The 15,038-nt window shown below is 57.4% G+C and overlaps 1 protein-coding gene across 1 annotated transcript; it reads right to left on the bottom strand.

Annotated features, from left to right (window-relative positions):
- Nucleotides 1–1,226: 1,226 nt before the first annotated feature.
- On the bottom strand, nt 1,227–14,214 carry DNAAF5 (dynein axonemal assembly factor 5). Its single transcript, XM_055136495.1, has 13 exons — nt 13,619–14,214; nt 12,909–13,093; nt 12,692–12,816; nt 12,356–12,474; nt 11,415–11,647; nt 10,841–11,053; nt 7,457–7,600; nt 6,949–7,117; nt 5,652–5,796; nt 4,554–4,716; nt 4,132–4,288; nt 3,134–3,325; nt 1,227–1,874 (listed from the first exon to the last, which is right to left on the bottom strand). Exons 1-13 carry the CDS (start codon nt 14,205–14,207, stop codon nt 1,702–1,704), a joined length of 2,607 nt encoding a protein of 868 aa, XP_054992470.1. The 5' UTR covers nt 14,208–14,214; the 3' UTR covers nt 1,227–1,701.
- Nucleotides 14,215–15,038: the final 824 nt, after the last annotated feature.

The following is a 15,038-nucleotide window of genomic DNA, read 5'->3' as shown; positions in this document are numbered from 1 at the left end:
CTGGCTGGGTTGGAGACAAGAGAGCAGGGCAGCAAGATGGAGCGCGGAGAGACTAGCAAGGGGACAGAGGGAGAATGTAGGGGAAGAATTCAGGAGCAAGCGCAAGACGGAGAGAGACCAGGCTGCGAGATGGAGCGTGGAGAGTGGGAGAGACGGGAGGAGACGGGACTGAGGGGCAGTGTGAGACTGGAACAGGCGCAGGGGAAAATGGAATAAACGGCCAACTGATCACCAACCAACTGCTTTGGCCCTCGTTTCCTCCTTCGTCCGCCCATGGCATGGGCAGCCCCGGGTGAGGCAGCGGCCTGAGTCCAACAGCAGGGGGTGAGAGGGAGAGTTGCCCAGAGAGTACACAGGCAGGCAGGCCGCTAGGGTGAGGAAGGGTCCAGAACCTGTGTCTCCAATTCATCAGAGTGCAGCAGCACACAGGGCTACGGGCACCATGAACACCTGAGTGAAGAGCTCACCGCCTTCTCAGCTCCAGGGCACTCTCAGTGGGGCCTCCCTGCAAAGGCCAGAGGCCTCAAGTCCAGCCTCCAGCCCTACACATGCCTAGCCAGGTCCGGGCTGCACTGTGGTGAAGGACCCGGCCCCCAGGAGGGCAGCAGGGGGATCTTGGCACTGGGCACAGGTGGTGGATGGAGGACTGGACTGAGGGCAGCAGAGCCCGGCGGGCCAGAAACAGCAAGTACACAAGCCTGGGGCGCAGATTCAGGCCCCCAAGCCGTTTCAGGGGGACCCTGTAGGAAGCCTACACCACAGTGGTGGGCCATACTGGCTGAGCACTCCTGCCACCTACTGTCCAGGGCGGGCACTGCCAGATGCTCCAATCACCTGCTGTGCAGGGCTGCTGTGCAGGGCTGCTGTGGTGGTAGGCTCGGAGGCTGTAGTGGAAGGCACAGAATCGCACACACAAGAATCCCAAAAGACAAGTTTACGTCAACTTTTTTTTTTTTTTGCTTTTTGGGTCACACCTGGCTCTGCACTCAGGAATTACTCCTGGCGGTGCTCAGGGGACCATATGGGATGCTGGGAATCGAACCCGGGTCGGCCGCGTGCAAGGCAAACGCCCTACCCGCTGTGCTATCGCTCCAGCCCCTACGTCAACTTCTAACAGAGTATCCTGCCACGGAGCAGCAGGAAACAAACAGTCCATTCCTGCCTTTACTGATGCGCACCTGGCTGACCGGCACTCACGGGGGCTAGCACTCAAGTGTAAAAAGTGATAGAGAATAAAATAGAATCTTTATTGTTACTTACAAGAGAGAATTCAAAACTACATTTGATTAAACATCCTCTTCTCAACACTGTTAGTGAAAAGTGACATAAGTGAAAACACTGTGAATGTCCCCATGTAATGTTTTATGTTCAGGGACCTTTTAAATGGGAAGTTTATGAATCATTCTTCAGATTTCAAGTGAAATTCTTTTCCCATCTGCTCACTGAAACACTAAGTTTTTGTAGAGAGGTCACCAAAAGAAAGGAACCTTTTCAATATGTTGGTTTTGAAAATCCATCAAGATCTTTGTTGGTAGGCACTGAGCAGCTGACGCAGGCCCAGAGAAGAGTGATGACTTGGCAGCCGTGAATGGCGACCATGGGGCAGACGGCCATCAACTCTCCACTGATCACAGAGAGAGAGAAGACAGAAGCCAAACGATGCTGAAAAAAGATCCCAGGCACAGGTGGTCATCCAAGTGCTCAGGGCCCTGTGTCCTGCCGGCAAGAACAAGGGCCCGGAGTGTCTGGCGGCAGGGCCCGCACGTGCTGTAGCAGCTGCTCACAGAGGGAGGGGTCTCGGTGCTTGTGGATGATGGCCTCTGTCTCCTGCACCAGGAGCTCAGGGAAGACGGTGCTGCCCACCTTGAGGACCTCTGCAAAATAGGAAAAACTGGGGCTGGAGTGATAGATAGCACAGCGGGTAGGGTGTTTGCCTTGCACACGGCCGACCCTGGTTCAAATCCCAGCATCCCATATGGTCCCCTGAGCACTGCCAGGGGTAATTCCTGAGTGGAGAGCCAGGAGTAACCCCTGTGCATCACCAGGTATGACCAAAAAGCTAAAAAATAAAAATAAAAAAGGAAAAATCTCAGTAGCCACACGCACCACGGTGGACATGTCACATGAGACTGCCACACCATGCTGGACAGGCCACACTGGTCATGCCCACACCAGTCAGGCCACATGGGACACTCATGACAGGCAAGCCCACACCGTCAGAGCACAACGGACATGGAACAGCAAACACCATGGCAGATACAACCCATCAGTCAACCTACATGGCAGACATGCCCAGGCTAGACATGCTACACTGGACACACCCAAGTTACAGGCCATAAGGAACTCGCCACAGCAGGCCGTGTCTCAGTGCAGCTCAGAGAGCCTCAGATGGAGCCGACATAATCCAGGAAGGGTGTAGGCCCCAGAGCACAATACACAATGGAGACAGGTCCTGGCTCCAGCGTGTGCTGTGAGTGCCGAGTGCTGTGTTACTGTGTGTGCTGTGTGTTCACTGTGTGTATGTGTGTGCTGTGTGTTCTATGTGTGTTGTGTGTTTGCTGTATGTGTGTGCTGTTTGCTGTGTACGCATGCACTGTGTTGTGTGTATATGTGTGCTATGTGTTGTGTATTTGCTGTGTGTATACGCGTGTGCTGTATGTTTGATGTGTGTAGGTATGCATGCTATGTGTGCTGTGTGTGCATGTGTTGTGTGTTGTTTGTGCGGTTTGTGTCTGCTCTGTGTGCTGTGTATGCTGTGCACTATGTTTTCTGCAACAACCCCCTCATACCTCTTCCTACTACAGCTCCAAACCGTGCCCCCCCTATCACTACTGAACAACCTGGGGCAGGTGTAAAAAACCTAACAAGTGTACCTGGTGTCAGCTGTGTCATATCCTGCATCACCATGTATGAGTCATGCCCCATATTGGCACGTGTCATGTTGTGTCAGCACATGTGTCACACTGGTATCAACATGTGTATGTCATGTTCTGTGTTAAGAGTGTCACATCCTGTGTCAGGATGCATGTCACATCCTGTGTTGGCACACACGTGTCATGGCACATGTCACATCAATACTGACATGGTGACAAGGTGTGAGATGGTCACCCTGAACCACAGCAGCCTGACTCACCCAGCACGGCGTCCTGAACAGTGCTGTCAGGGTCATCCAGATGTACCAGCAGTTCCTGGTACAGATACTGGACGCTGCTCTGCAAGGAACACGGGCTGCACAGGTGGCCCACGCACTGGAACCAGGTGCCCAGCGCCTTGGCAGCCGCCAGCCGCACATCCTGGGACACGTCCTCCAGACGCTTCAGCAGTTCTGCAGAGGGAGGAGGGTGAGGGGGCTTGCGCGGGCAGTGCTCACACAGTACCGCCCCACTCCGGGCTCTGGGCCCAACCCGAGAAAGACTGTTCCTGGCCCGGGGTAGCAGACCCTGGCCAAACCCTGCCCAGAGAACGGGTCCGATACAGCCCATGACGGCTGCACTCTAGGCCCAGGGCACTCCAGGGACTGCCCCTAGCTATGACCTCAAGGCAGGGATGTTGTCGCTCTGTGCTGTTGATCTGAGGGGGACGGCAGCTCAGTGCTCTCACTGTCCTGTCTAGGAGGCAGATGGTGTCTGTAGGACCCAGGGGTCCTTCTGGGAGAGAAACCCCCGCAGACAGAAGCTGATGCACTGTCTGTCTGTGTTTCACGTTCATTTCCAGGAGCAAAACCGAGCCCGCCCCAACTGCAGCCAAGGCAGGACCTCTTTAGGCACGAATGGCAGGCTGGGAACAGGCCCCCCAACACGTCTAACACCAGGCCTAGGCCGTTCTCCCTGCCAGCAGGACCCCCAGAGTCAGGTGCGGGGGCCATTCCTAGCTCCCACTGCACTGTGCTCTTGTGAACCCCAGAGCGGCAGGAGCCCTGTCTGTCAGGCTGTTTGCTCAGTCAAGCACCATGCAGGAACCATCGTGCAGGAATCCCCAAGAGCTGCCCGTCCACACCCGTGTGGAGGGGGATGCAGCCTCCAGGGCCTGTAGCTAGCCCTCATGGCTGTACCGTGACCCAGGCAAAAACCAGTGGGTCCTCCTGGGAACAGCCGTGAGAGCGGGAGCCAAAGCTCCGGGCCAGGGTCCTACCTGGGTACACCTTGAGGAGCTTGTCTGGGTCAGCCGCAGCCCCCAAAGTTTTTAGGAAGTGGTTCACGATGTGGCAGGACACCAGGCGAGCTGTGGGCGAGTCCTCTTCCAGGGCGGCCAGCACAGAGGGCATAAGTGTAGCCTGAGTGGCCTCAACCTGCAGGCAGGCACGCCCAGGGATGGGGATTCAGGCCGGGGGCACTCAGTGAACCACCAGCCCCCGGGGACACGGGGGTGGATCTGGGTCAGCCAGGACAACCCTGGCACCTGGCACCGCGTGACACCACCCTGCAGAAGGGGGCGAGGAGAGGGTCCTCCTGGTTGCTGTATCCCTGTCCAGCACGCTAGAGCCCGCAGAGCCCACCTCAGCCCGCACCCCGCCCCGTCCCATGCCCTGGCCCCAGCCCGGCCCCAGCCCGCACCCAGGCCTCATCCTGTTGTGCCGCCAGAGTCCCGCTGCTGACAAGCGTCCAGACACAGGACACGGCTGCTGTGCGGATGGCGGTGGCTGTCCTCCCGGCGTGCCACTGCAGGTTGGGGATCAGCAGCTCAGTGACCAATGAGTCCACATGTTTGTGCAAGTGGCTGCAGAAGACAAGATAGCTGGTGTGGGCGGCCCTTGCACGGGAATGAGTCACAGAGCACGGGTGCAGCAGGACAGGCCTGCAGAGATCCGGCAGAGGGACGAGCGTGGGTTTCTCCTGTCAGTGGCCTCACGCTGCCCAGCTCTGAGGATTTGCTGGCAGCCCCGGTACCACTGCAGTTGCTTCAGGACTTCTCAGGGAGGAGCCAGAAGCTGTGCTCCCGCTCCCTCCTCGGCCTGCAGAAGCCCCTGACACTAGACTCCACAGCCCGTCCTCATGCAGAGCACAGGGCTTGGAGCCAGCACAGACCCAGACCAGCCCTTCCCTGTCTGGTGCCGATGCTCCTATTGAAGGCGCCACCACCTACTTCCAGCAGGGGGCACTCCAGAGCCACGACAGGGAGCAGGAGCCCTGCTGGCGTCCATCTCCTTCGGAGGCAGTGGCCAGCACCCCAGACCTGGGAGAGTTGCTCGCTGGCCACTGGCCCCCCCATGAGGTCCAATACAGGGTCTCAGCCCTGAGCCGGGAGATGGGCCTCAGGCCTCATCTCTGCCCTCACATTTTCAACCCTCAGGGGACTGTCCCCCATGTCTGGAGCGTCCCCTGGGCCCCATTCAGGAAGGAGGGCTGGGGAAGCTTCTGGAAGGGCACACAGCCTTCTCCAGCCCTGCCCCGCAGCTCTGCCTTCCCACAGGGCCCCTGAGGGGCTGGGGCTGCCCCACCCCCACATATCTCCAGGGCTGGCACCTAAAGGCTTTTTAACCTAATTGAGCCCTATTAGCAGTTGATGTTCCAGGAACTTCCTCACCAGAAGAAATTTAACGGCTGCAGGGAAACAACTTGGACTCAGCCTCTGTTTTCTGCTGAGAGCTGATGTCTGGGCAGGGCCGACCCCATCCCCAGGGCCAGGGGACCGTGGAGGCGCAGGGTACTCACCCCTGGGAGTCGAGGGTCTTGGGGTGCAGCAGCACCTGGCCCAACAGGGCGAGCAGCTTTAACCGTAGCTGTGGGTCTCGGGCGGGCTGGAGACAGTCCCTGAGGATAGCCAGGAGCTTCGGGAGCACCCCCCCGAGGGCAGGCCCTGGGAACAAGGGGGGCTGCATGGTCCTGGGCCCCCAGCTTCCCAAAAGTCTGACTGGCCCACACCTCACCTTCCAGACCCAGGCTCAGGAGAACAGAGTGGGTGTGTGGAGACAAAGATGTAGAGGGGGGATGGTGGGGTACAATACAGGGGTAAGGGGTGGGGTGAGGGATGAGATGGAGTACAGAGGTAAAGGATGAGGCATAGTACAGAGGTGGGAGTGCAGTGTAACAGTGAGGGGTGGGTGCAGTACAGGAATAGACGTATAGTGCAATATAGTGGTGAGTGTAGAGGTGCATTACAGGGGTGACGAGTGAGTACAGTGCAGAGATGAGGGGTGGGGTATAGTACAGGGGCGAGAGGTGGAGCAGAGGTACAGGAGTGGGGGTGCAGTGTAGTATAGGGGGTGACGGGTGAAGATACATTAAGGAGAGGTTGAGGTACAATTAAAAGGTGGCTACAGTACAGGTGTGAGGGGTGGGGTACAATGCAGGGGTGAGGAAGGGCTACAGTACAGGAGTGGGGTGCAGTATAACAGTGAGGGGTGGGTGCAGTGCAGTATAGGGGTGAAGGGTAGAGATGCATTACAGGGGAGAAGGTTGTTCCCAAAAAAAGGTGGGTTCCTGCACAGACCACAGAGGGGCAGTCTCTCCTGGCTCACTTTTTTTAAAATTCCATCTGATTTTAACCTGCCCCTGGCAAGCTCTCACTGTGTCAGTGGACAGAGGGTCTGAGCAGGTTCTGCCCCAAGTAGGGTGCCCAACAAGACCCACTCTCTTGAAGCCGCAGTGTCCCTCCTCAAGACTAAAGGCCAGGGCTGGAGTGATAGCACAGCGGGTAGGGCCTTTGCCTTGCACGTGGGTGACCCGGGTTCGATTCCCAGCATCCCATATGGTCTCCCAGCACTGCCTGGAGTAATTCCTGAGTGCAGAGGCAGGAGTAACCTCTGTGCACTGCTGGATGTGACCAAAAGCAAAAAAAAAAAAAAAAAAAAGACTAAAGGCCACCTTTCAGATAATCCCCCGCCCGACCCCCAAGTGCCTGTCCCCAAGCCTCTCTCCTGTCCTGACTTCTCTCTTTCCACTGGAGCGCCTCCTCTGGGAGATCAGAAAGCCTCTACAGGGCTCGCAGCTGTGGGGTGGTCGGGCTCACCTGAGTGGGTGACGACCACGGTGAACTGCAGGAGCCCCACTGAATGCACGGTCCAGTCCTGACATGAGCTCTCCAGCCACTCCAGAAGGTGTCCTACGTGCCTCCCATAGAGGCCCTGGCTTCCATCCACGCCCTCAGCAGTGGCCAGCAAAGCCACAGTCTCCTGCACCTGTGGTCACAGTGTGTCCCTCAGCAGGCCCTGGCCCACTGTCCTCAGAGCCTCGGCAGTTCCCAAAAGGGCCAAGATGGGGGGACTCAGAGTGGCAGAGAGAGGATGGGCGTGAAGGCAAAAGAGAGCTGCTGGGCACAGGGACCGTGTCTGCCTGCAAGAACACGGCCCAGGCCACAGCTGTCCCGTCCAAGCCCAAAGCAGCAGAGGGGCCACTGGGGCCCCAAGAGATGTGCGGCCACAGCCAGCACTACTGCACAGCTCCATGTCAGAGTCACTGTAAGGGAGGGCTCTTTCCCACCACCCGTGGGCCCCTCCCTGCCACCTGTGGGCCCCTACCTTGTCCCTGAGGCCAGTGGGTCCCCACTGGGCTGCAGCGGTCACCAGCACCTGCAGCAGCAGCAGGCCAGCCTCCCTGCAGGCGTCGGGGCTCTGGTCCAGCAGGGCATGCACGCACAGCAGCAGATGCTCCCCGTACAGGCGCTGGGGCAGAGAACAGGAGGCGCTCAGGCCTGGCTCAGGGACGGGGTGACCCCCGCAGGAGACAGAGGCAGACGAGGGGGGCTATATCTACACACTCTGTCCAGGCGGGATTCTGAGCCGGGCTAGAATGGGGGTGGGAGGCTTCCTACTCCCTGTGGCATGTGCCTGGAACACCCAGTGTGGGCAGCTCCCAGGTACAATACAGATGCCCCCCAACGCTGTACCCAGCAGGCCTAGAGTTAGCGAGGCACTAGCAGCTGACGTATAGACCGGCTGCTAATACTGGATTTGTGTGTGAGGTGGTTGGGCCACAGCTGGCTAGTTCAGGGTTGACTCCTGGATCTGTGCTCAGGGATCACTTCTGGAAGGGCTCATAGGAGGTGCCGGGAATTGAACCTGGATGAGCGGCAGTAAGGCAAGTGCCTGAAGCCCTGACGATCTCTGCCCCAGCACTGGTGACTCTGAGCCAGTTCTATCACACTGTGTGATTGTGAGGAGAGCGTGTATGAGCCCTGTATGAGTTCATGCCATCGGAGCCCTGCAGCGTGGAACAGCCCCGGGCCCCTGCACCCAACGAGACCCAATAAGGGGACTGATCCTTGGGGCATGAGTCCAGCAAAGCACTAAAATAATCTCCAACAAAGATTCCAGGACCCATCAGATCTGAAATCAAAGTCGGGCTGAGGGGCTGAGGGGCTGGGAGGCTGCAGAAAGGACCCATCTGGGCAAGTGCAGTTCGCTGAGAATTGCCTGAATAGCACCAGAGGGTGGCCCAAATCCAAAATAAGTATAAAATAAACTTCATCCCGGCCCACATAGCAGAGTTCCCTTGACTGAATGTCCTTGGTTCTGGAATGGAGGGCAGAGCTGCACACAGGCAAGGCCTGCAGGAAGTTGCTTGTTGGACAGGCTGAGACAACGGGAAGAGGCAGAACTGGCCTTTCCTGCACTGCCCACCATGAGAGCCACCAGTCTGCACTCACACACTCTTACATGCTTATACACTCATATACACTCTCATCACTCAATCACAAGCTCATACTCATACACGCACATATGCTCATACATGCTCACACATGCTCATACACTCATCAATCACATGCTCATACACACACACACTCATACACATGCTCATACATGCTCTCATCAATCACTCACGCTCATACACGCACATACACTCATACATGCACATGCTCATACTCACACGTTTAGGCATGCTCACACACGCTCATACACGCTCTCATCACTCACACTCACACAATCACTCACATGCTCATACACGCTCTCTTCACTCACACGAACTATCACTCACATGCTCGTATACCCTCTCATCACTCACACAATCACTCACATGCTCTACATGCTCTCTTCACTAACACTCACATGCTCATATATGCTACATACTCATACATGCATACTCATACATGCTCTCATCACACATACTTGCTCTCATCACACACTCATATACACTATCACATGCTCATACACATTCACATAGGCTCATACACGCTCATACACATTCGCTCACATGCTCATACACATTCATCACAATCACGCACATGCTCATACACGCTCAAAACTCATGCGCACTATCACATGCTCATACACTCATACACTCACACATGCTCTCATCGCTCACATGCTCACACATGCTCATATATACTCATACACACTCATACACTCGTACAATCATACACACACATATGCTCTCATTGCTCACATGCTCCTACATGCTCACATCATGCACATACTCATACACATGCTATCACTCACACTTGCACTCACAAAATATACTCACAAAACATAATGTCCAATTTCACACTTCACCTTGACCCATGTTATCACCTCCATGCTTACTCTCACACAAACATACATACTTACACAAATACTCAGATACACTCAACCACACATGTACACCTAAACACAGGCTCACACATTCAGACACCCTCTCCCCCACACACTCATACTCATGCTCCATCTCTTCACTGTCACTCCCAACATACCCTCACATACCCACACACTTCCCCCACATACAACTCTCATACAACACCCACTCTCACACCCTTTCATACACTCTCAAGCCCTAGTAATCACACCCTCAGACTCATACCCCACATGCACCCTCACATTCATACAACACTCACACACTTACACACCCATGCACTCACATATCCACTCTCATACACTTGTATTTATAGGAACATCCCACACCTACACATACTCACTCTCATACTAACACTCATAAAACTCACACATACATGCTCATACACTTTTTTCTTTTTTTCTTGCTTTTTGGGTCACACCCGGCAATGCTCAGAGGTTACTCCCGGCTCTGCACTCAGGAATTACTCCTGGACATGCTCACAGGACTATATGGGATGCCTGGGATCGAACCCGGGTTGGCTGCATGCAAGGCAAACGACCTCCCCACTGTACTATAGCTCCAGTCCCTCGTACACACACTTTTCAAGTCACATATGCTCATACATTCACTCACACACTCATAAAACACTCTCACACATACAAATACATGTTCACACACTGATACACTCCATACTCACACTCTCCCACACCTACTGCCACACACATGCTCATACACTCACACTTACACACTTGTATACTCATTCTCCTATACATGCTCACACACACATGTTCATACACTCACTCTCACACCTTCACTTTCCCACACAATCACATACTGATACACTCTCCCAGTCATATACTCACACTCATATACTCACTTTCCCACACAGTCATATACTCAGTCATATATGCTAAGTTGTATACTCACAGACTCACAGTCATATATATGCTCACACAAAGTCATATACTCACTTACAGTTGTATACTCACGCTCACAGTCTATAAATATACTCACGCTCACTCTTCACCGTCATACAGTCACATGGTCACACACAGTCATTTGCTCACATAGTCATGTAACTCAGACATATACTCACAGACTCACATGCTCAGTCATATACTCACACACACATAGTCATATACTCACACATTCGGTCATATACTTACACTCAGTCATACAATCATATAGTCATATTCCCATGCTCCCACATGGTCATGTACTCATACACTCCCTCTCCCCCACCCCCCCGTCAAGTACTCACACATGGTCATATATCACACAGTGGCTTCACTGGCAGCCACATGCAGTGCCTGAGTCCCTGGGCCCCAGTACCCTCCTCCCCTGATGTGGCTCCCCAGTGCAGCCCCAGCACCTACATCCTGGGACCCCTTGCAGCTGTGGACCTGGGCCAGTTCTGTGGCGATGGTCTGCACATGAGGCCGTAGCACCTCCCCGGGGCAGCCGCGCACAACTGAGGCCAGGACCAGGAGCCCTGGGGCCGATGGTGACTTCCTCAGCGAGGGCAGGAGCAGCTTCAGGAGCACCTCAGGGCTAACGAACATGCCCATCAACTCCGCACATCGTGTGCACTGTGGAAGAAAGGCCAGGCCATGCTGGGCACCCACCCCTCCATTCCCAATGTCCCCGTCCACCTCCAGGAGTCTGTGGCTGGCCGCAGGCCCCGGTGAAACAAGGCTGTGCCTTGCTCACTCCAGCACAAGTGAGGGGCTGGGGGGTCCCTACTCTGCAGAAAGGACAATGATAGCCTCCCCACCGGGACATGGTAACAGCATAACCATGCTCTGAGAGAACTAAGCCCTCTGTCGTGAGACGGGCCTTCATCAGTATCCTCACCCTAGGAGCCCAAGACCAAGCCCGATGCGTGCTCTCAGGGCACCCTCGAACCCACGAGGCCCCGTGGCCAGGCCATGGTGCTGAGCCGGCACTCACGCTGTCGACCACGGCTGGCTCCTCATCAGCACAGGCGTGCTGCAGGGCCCGCAGCAGTAACTCCAGGTGCTGTGTGGTGTGGTCCTCTGCATGGAGCAGCAGCTGCACGAGAAGCTGTGCTGACTTCACCCGGGTGCTTGCCACCCAGTCCCCGAGGTCATGGCACACAGCTGGAAGGATCTTAGAGAGATTCCTGAAGACCAGCTCCCGGCACCCCAAGTTGGGGCGGGTGCCTGGGGAGGACAGCGGCAACACTGAGACATGGCTGGGAGTGGCTGGTTTCAGCAAGACAGGGCACACATGCATGCGCACACACACACACACACACACACACACACACGCACTGAGAGCTTCCTTCCTGCCAGGCACGAGGTGGCACCCCAAGTTGGGGCGGGTGCCTGGGGAGGACAGCGGCAACACTGAGACATGGCTGGGAGTGGCTGGTTTCAGCAAGACAGGGCACACATGCACACACACACACACACACACACACACACACACACACACACACACACACACACACACACACACACACACACACACACAGGCACTGAGAGCTTCCTTCCTGCCAGGCACGAGGTGGCACCACCTGTGCCTTCTTGCCTCATGGCTGCTGTTGAAAGCTGAGGGGGTTAAGACACCAAGACACAGCAGGGTGCTGTCCACCCAAGGCCAGGCATGTCCCTCGACCCGTCTCTTAGAACCAGGAGGGTAGACAGCCCGACACGGCCAGCTGAAGCATGGGGCAGAGCAGGGCAGGGCAAATAAGTGCCAGGAAGGGCACAGACCCAGCCCCACAGCCTGAGGTGACAGGACAGTTACTGGGAGGGGCACCTGGGGGTGAGCTCCTTCCGCCCCACCACCAGCCCCACCCTGGCCTATCTCCAGGGCTCAGATGTGGGGGTGATCCATCACCATGCTGTCTGGGAAGGTTCACGCACCTGGGGAGGGGTGGTGGGCTGGTGGGACTGAGGGGAAGTCCAGCTTGTCCTTCAGGTCATGCTCATTCTCTTGCTGCCATTGCAGACCCACCTGCTCCCAGAGACTGGCAGCCTCACAGCTGTGGGGGGAAAACACAGTTGAGGGTCCCAGGAGAGAAGCTTCCAGAAGCCCCCTGGGGAGGGTCCCAGGGCAGGGGGTAGCACTGAGCACTAAAGGGTGTGCAAGGGGTCCTGTGGGCACCATGAGCCCAGCAGTCTCCTCGCAGAGACAGGGCAGAGCCCAGGGCAGGTCTGAGTTCTGGGGGTGGGGTCTGCTAGACAGCAGGGAGCACTCACACGATGGCTGGCACCGGGTCACTGAGACCACTGAGCAGGAGCGGGAGGAGCTTGTGGAAGAAGGAGTAGCGGTCTCGCAGGTGCAGCATCCAGTCCCCCACCACAGACATCACGGCCTGGCGCACCTGTGGTAAAGGAAGGTGACGTCCTTGGGGCAAGGCCCAGTGTCCCTGGGAGAGCCCTGGCCGTCAGGGGTCAACGTGACCCAGTGCCTCACCTGCGGGACGTCATCAAATAGCCGCTGTGCAAAATGTGGAATCACGTCATCCAGGGATTTAGCGTCGCCGTAGCGGATGACAGCGCCTGTGGACTCGATGGCCGCTGCCCGCACCTTCCAGTGCTGGTGGGAGATGGTCTGCATGAGCGGCCGCACCAGGGATTCCGACTGCATGTGGAAGTGTTCTGCTGGGCAGAGGGGCCGTGTCACTGCTCCTGGGCCAGCCCTGCGGCTGTATGTCTTCCAAGGACAAAAGCTACACCAGTGCCAGGGCGTCCTCGCGGGGACTTCTGGGGAGTCAGGACCAGCGCCTGGCAGCCCACAGGGTCCAACCACAGGGACTCCGGGCACCCGAATGGGGCACTTCACACCCAAGAGCCCTAGTGGGCTGGGCCCAGGAGGTCTCAGGGCCGGGAACACCTGCTCACCACGTTTTAGGGGCGCATGGGGCAGCTGGAACCTAAGACTGGAGGCAGGTGACGCTGACCACCTCGCTGGTGTGAGGACAGCGGTGTGACCCCCGTCCCCTCCCCCTTACAGGCACCGTCAGACCCTTCATTGTCCATCTGTCCCGCAGACACCTGCGCCCTCAGCGGCATCTTCCGCTGTGCCTCGGGGAGGTGAATGGCAGAGAGCCACCAGCCGCACCCGTGGGCAACACCCAGCACCCAGCCCAAAGCCCCCCGGACTCCCCGCTCCGGCACACTCACCTGGCGTGGCGCGCGCCAGGTCGGCGGCGCAGCGGCAGCTCTCGCGGCGCACTGCGGCGAAGGGGTCGAGGAGCGTGCAGCGCAGCACGCGCACCGCGTCGTCAAGGTGCGGCGCCAGCGCCGCGCCGCCCAGGCCCACGGCCAGGCCCAGCAGCTGCACGAGCGCCAGGCGCAGCTCCTCGCACGGCTCGGCCGGCGGGCGGCGCGGCTCGGGCCCGGCCAGGCGCGCGGCCAGCGCGGGCAGCAGGCGCGGCAGGGCGTCGCGGGGCCGCGCGGCGCGGCGCAGGCCCAAGGTCAGCAGGTGCGCGGCCAGCGTGCGGCAGCCCTCGGCGGGGTCGGCCAGGAGGCGCAGCAGGCGCGGCAGCAGCAGGCGTGCCCACGGGCCCTGGAAGGCGGCGGGGTCGGCGGCGGCCGCCTCCAGCGCGCCCCGCAGGGCCTCCAGCGCGCGCCGGCGGCCCAGCTTGCTGTCGGCGTCCAGCCCGGGCAGCAGGCGGCCCAGCGCGCGGCTCAGCTCCGCCGCTCCGGCCGCCTCGGCCGCCTCGGCCGGTCCCGGGCCCGCCGCGGCCTCAGCCGCCGCCAGCGCCGCCATCCTCCCCGCGTTGCCGTCGTCAGGGGAAACCGCCGCTTTCACGACGCCGCGGCGCGGATTACGGCCGGACTTCCGGTCGCTCGGTACACAACTTTATTGGCAGCACAAAGAGCGGCCAGGAGGCGGGGGGGAGGGGGAGAAGGAGAGAGGCGTGGCTCGGAGCTGCGGGGCGGGGCCCACTGTGAGGGATGAGAAATAGAAAGTCAGAAAAGGCAGCTGATCTTCAAACCTATAGGAACGGAGAAACGTGTCGCTATCAATAAAAAGGTTCAACGATTAATCCCTCATCATTAGGGTGGACGTCCAGGAGTTCATGTTGAGGAAAGAACCACATGGAAGGGCCCAGGGATGTGACCCTGCTGTTTTCCACCAGGTGCACCCACATGTGCACGCTCCACACGCTCCCATAGGCTTGCATGTCACACACTTGCACACCACGTATTCACACAACACACCTCACATGTGCACACATACATGCATGCACATATGTACACACCATATGCAGTCACACATATACAATCCCATATGCAGTCATGCAGTACACTTACATGCATGAAACACACTTGCACACATACCTGCACCACATACCTCTTATGCATTTACACAGGAGTATACATATATGCATACAGGCACACTGTACACATACAACACACATGTGCACATCCCATATGCAGTCACACACACATATATATGCATGTACGCACACCCAGGCAGACATGTACCACACAAGTATGAGGAGGACATACACCAGACCCAGGATGTTCCAATGCTGTTGGGCCCTGCTCTGACTCTTGTGCCATGACAGCACCTGCTTCTGCTCTCACCTGAGGA

The sequence above is a fragment of the Sorex araneus genome, chromosome 4, assembly GCF_027595985.1.
Source record: "Sorex araneus isolate mSorAra2 chromosome 4, mSorAra2.pri, whole genome shotgun sequence".
Classification (NCBI taxonomy): Eukaryota; Metazoa; Chordata; class Mammalia; order Eulipotyphla; family Soricidae; genus Sorex; species Sorex araneus.
This window is presented reverse-complemented; position numbering and strand designations above follow the sequence as displayed.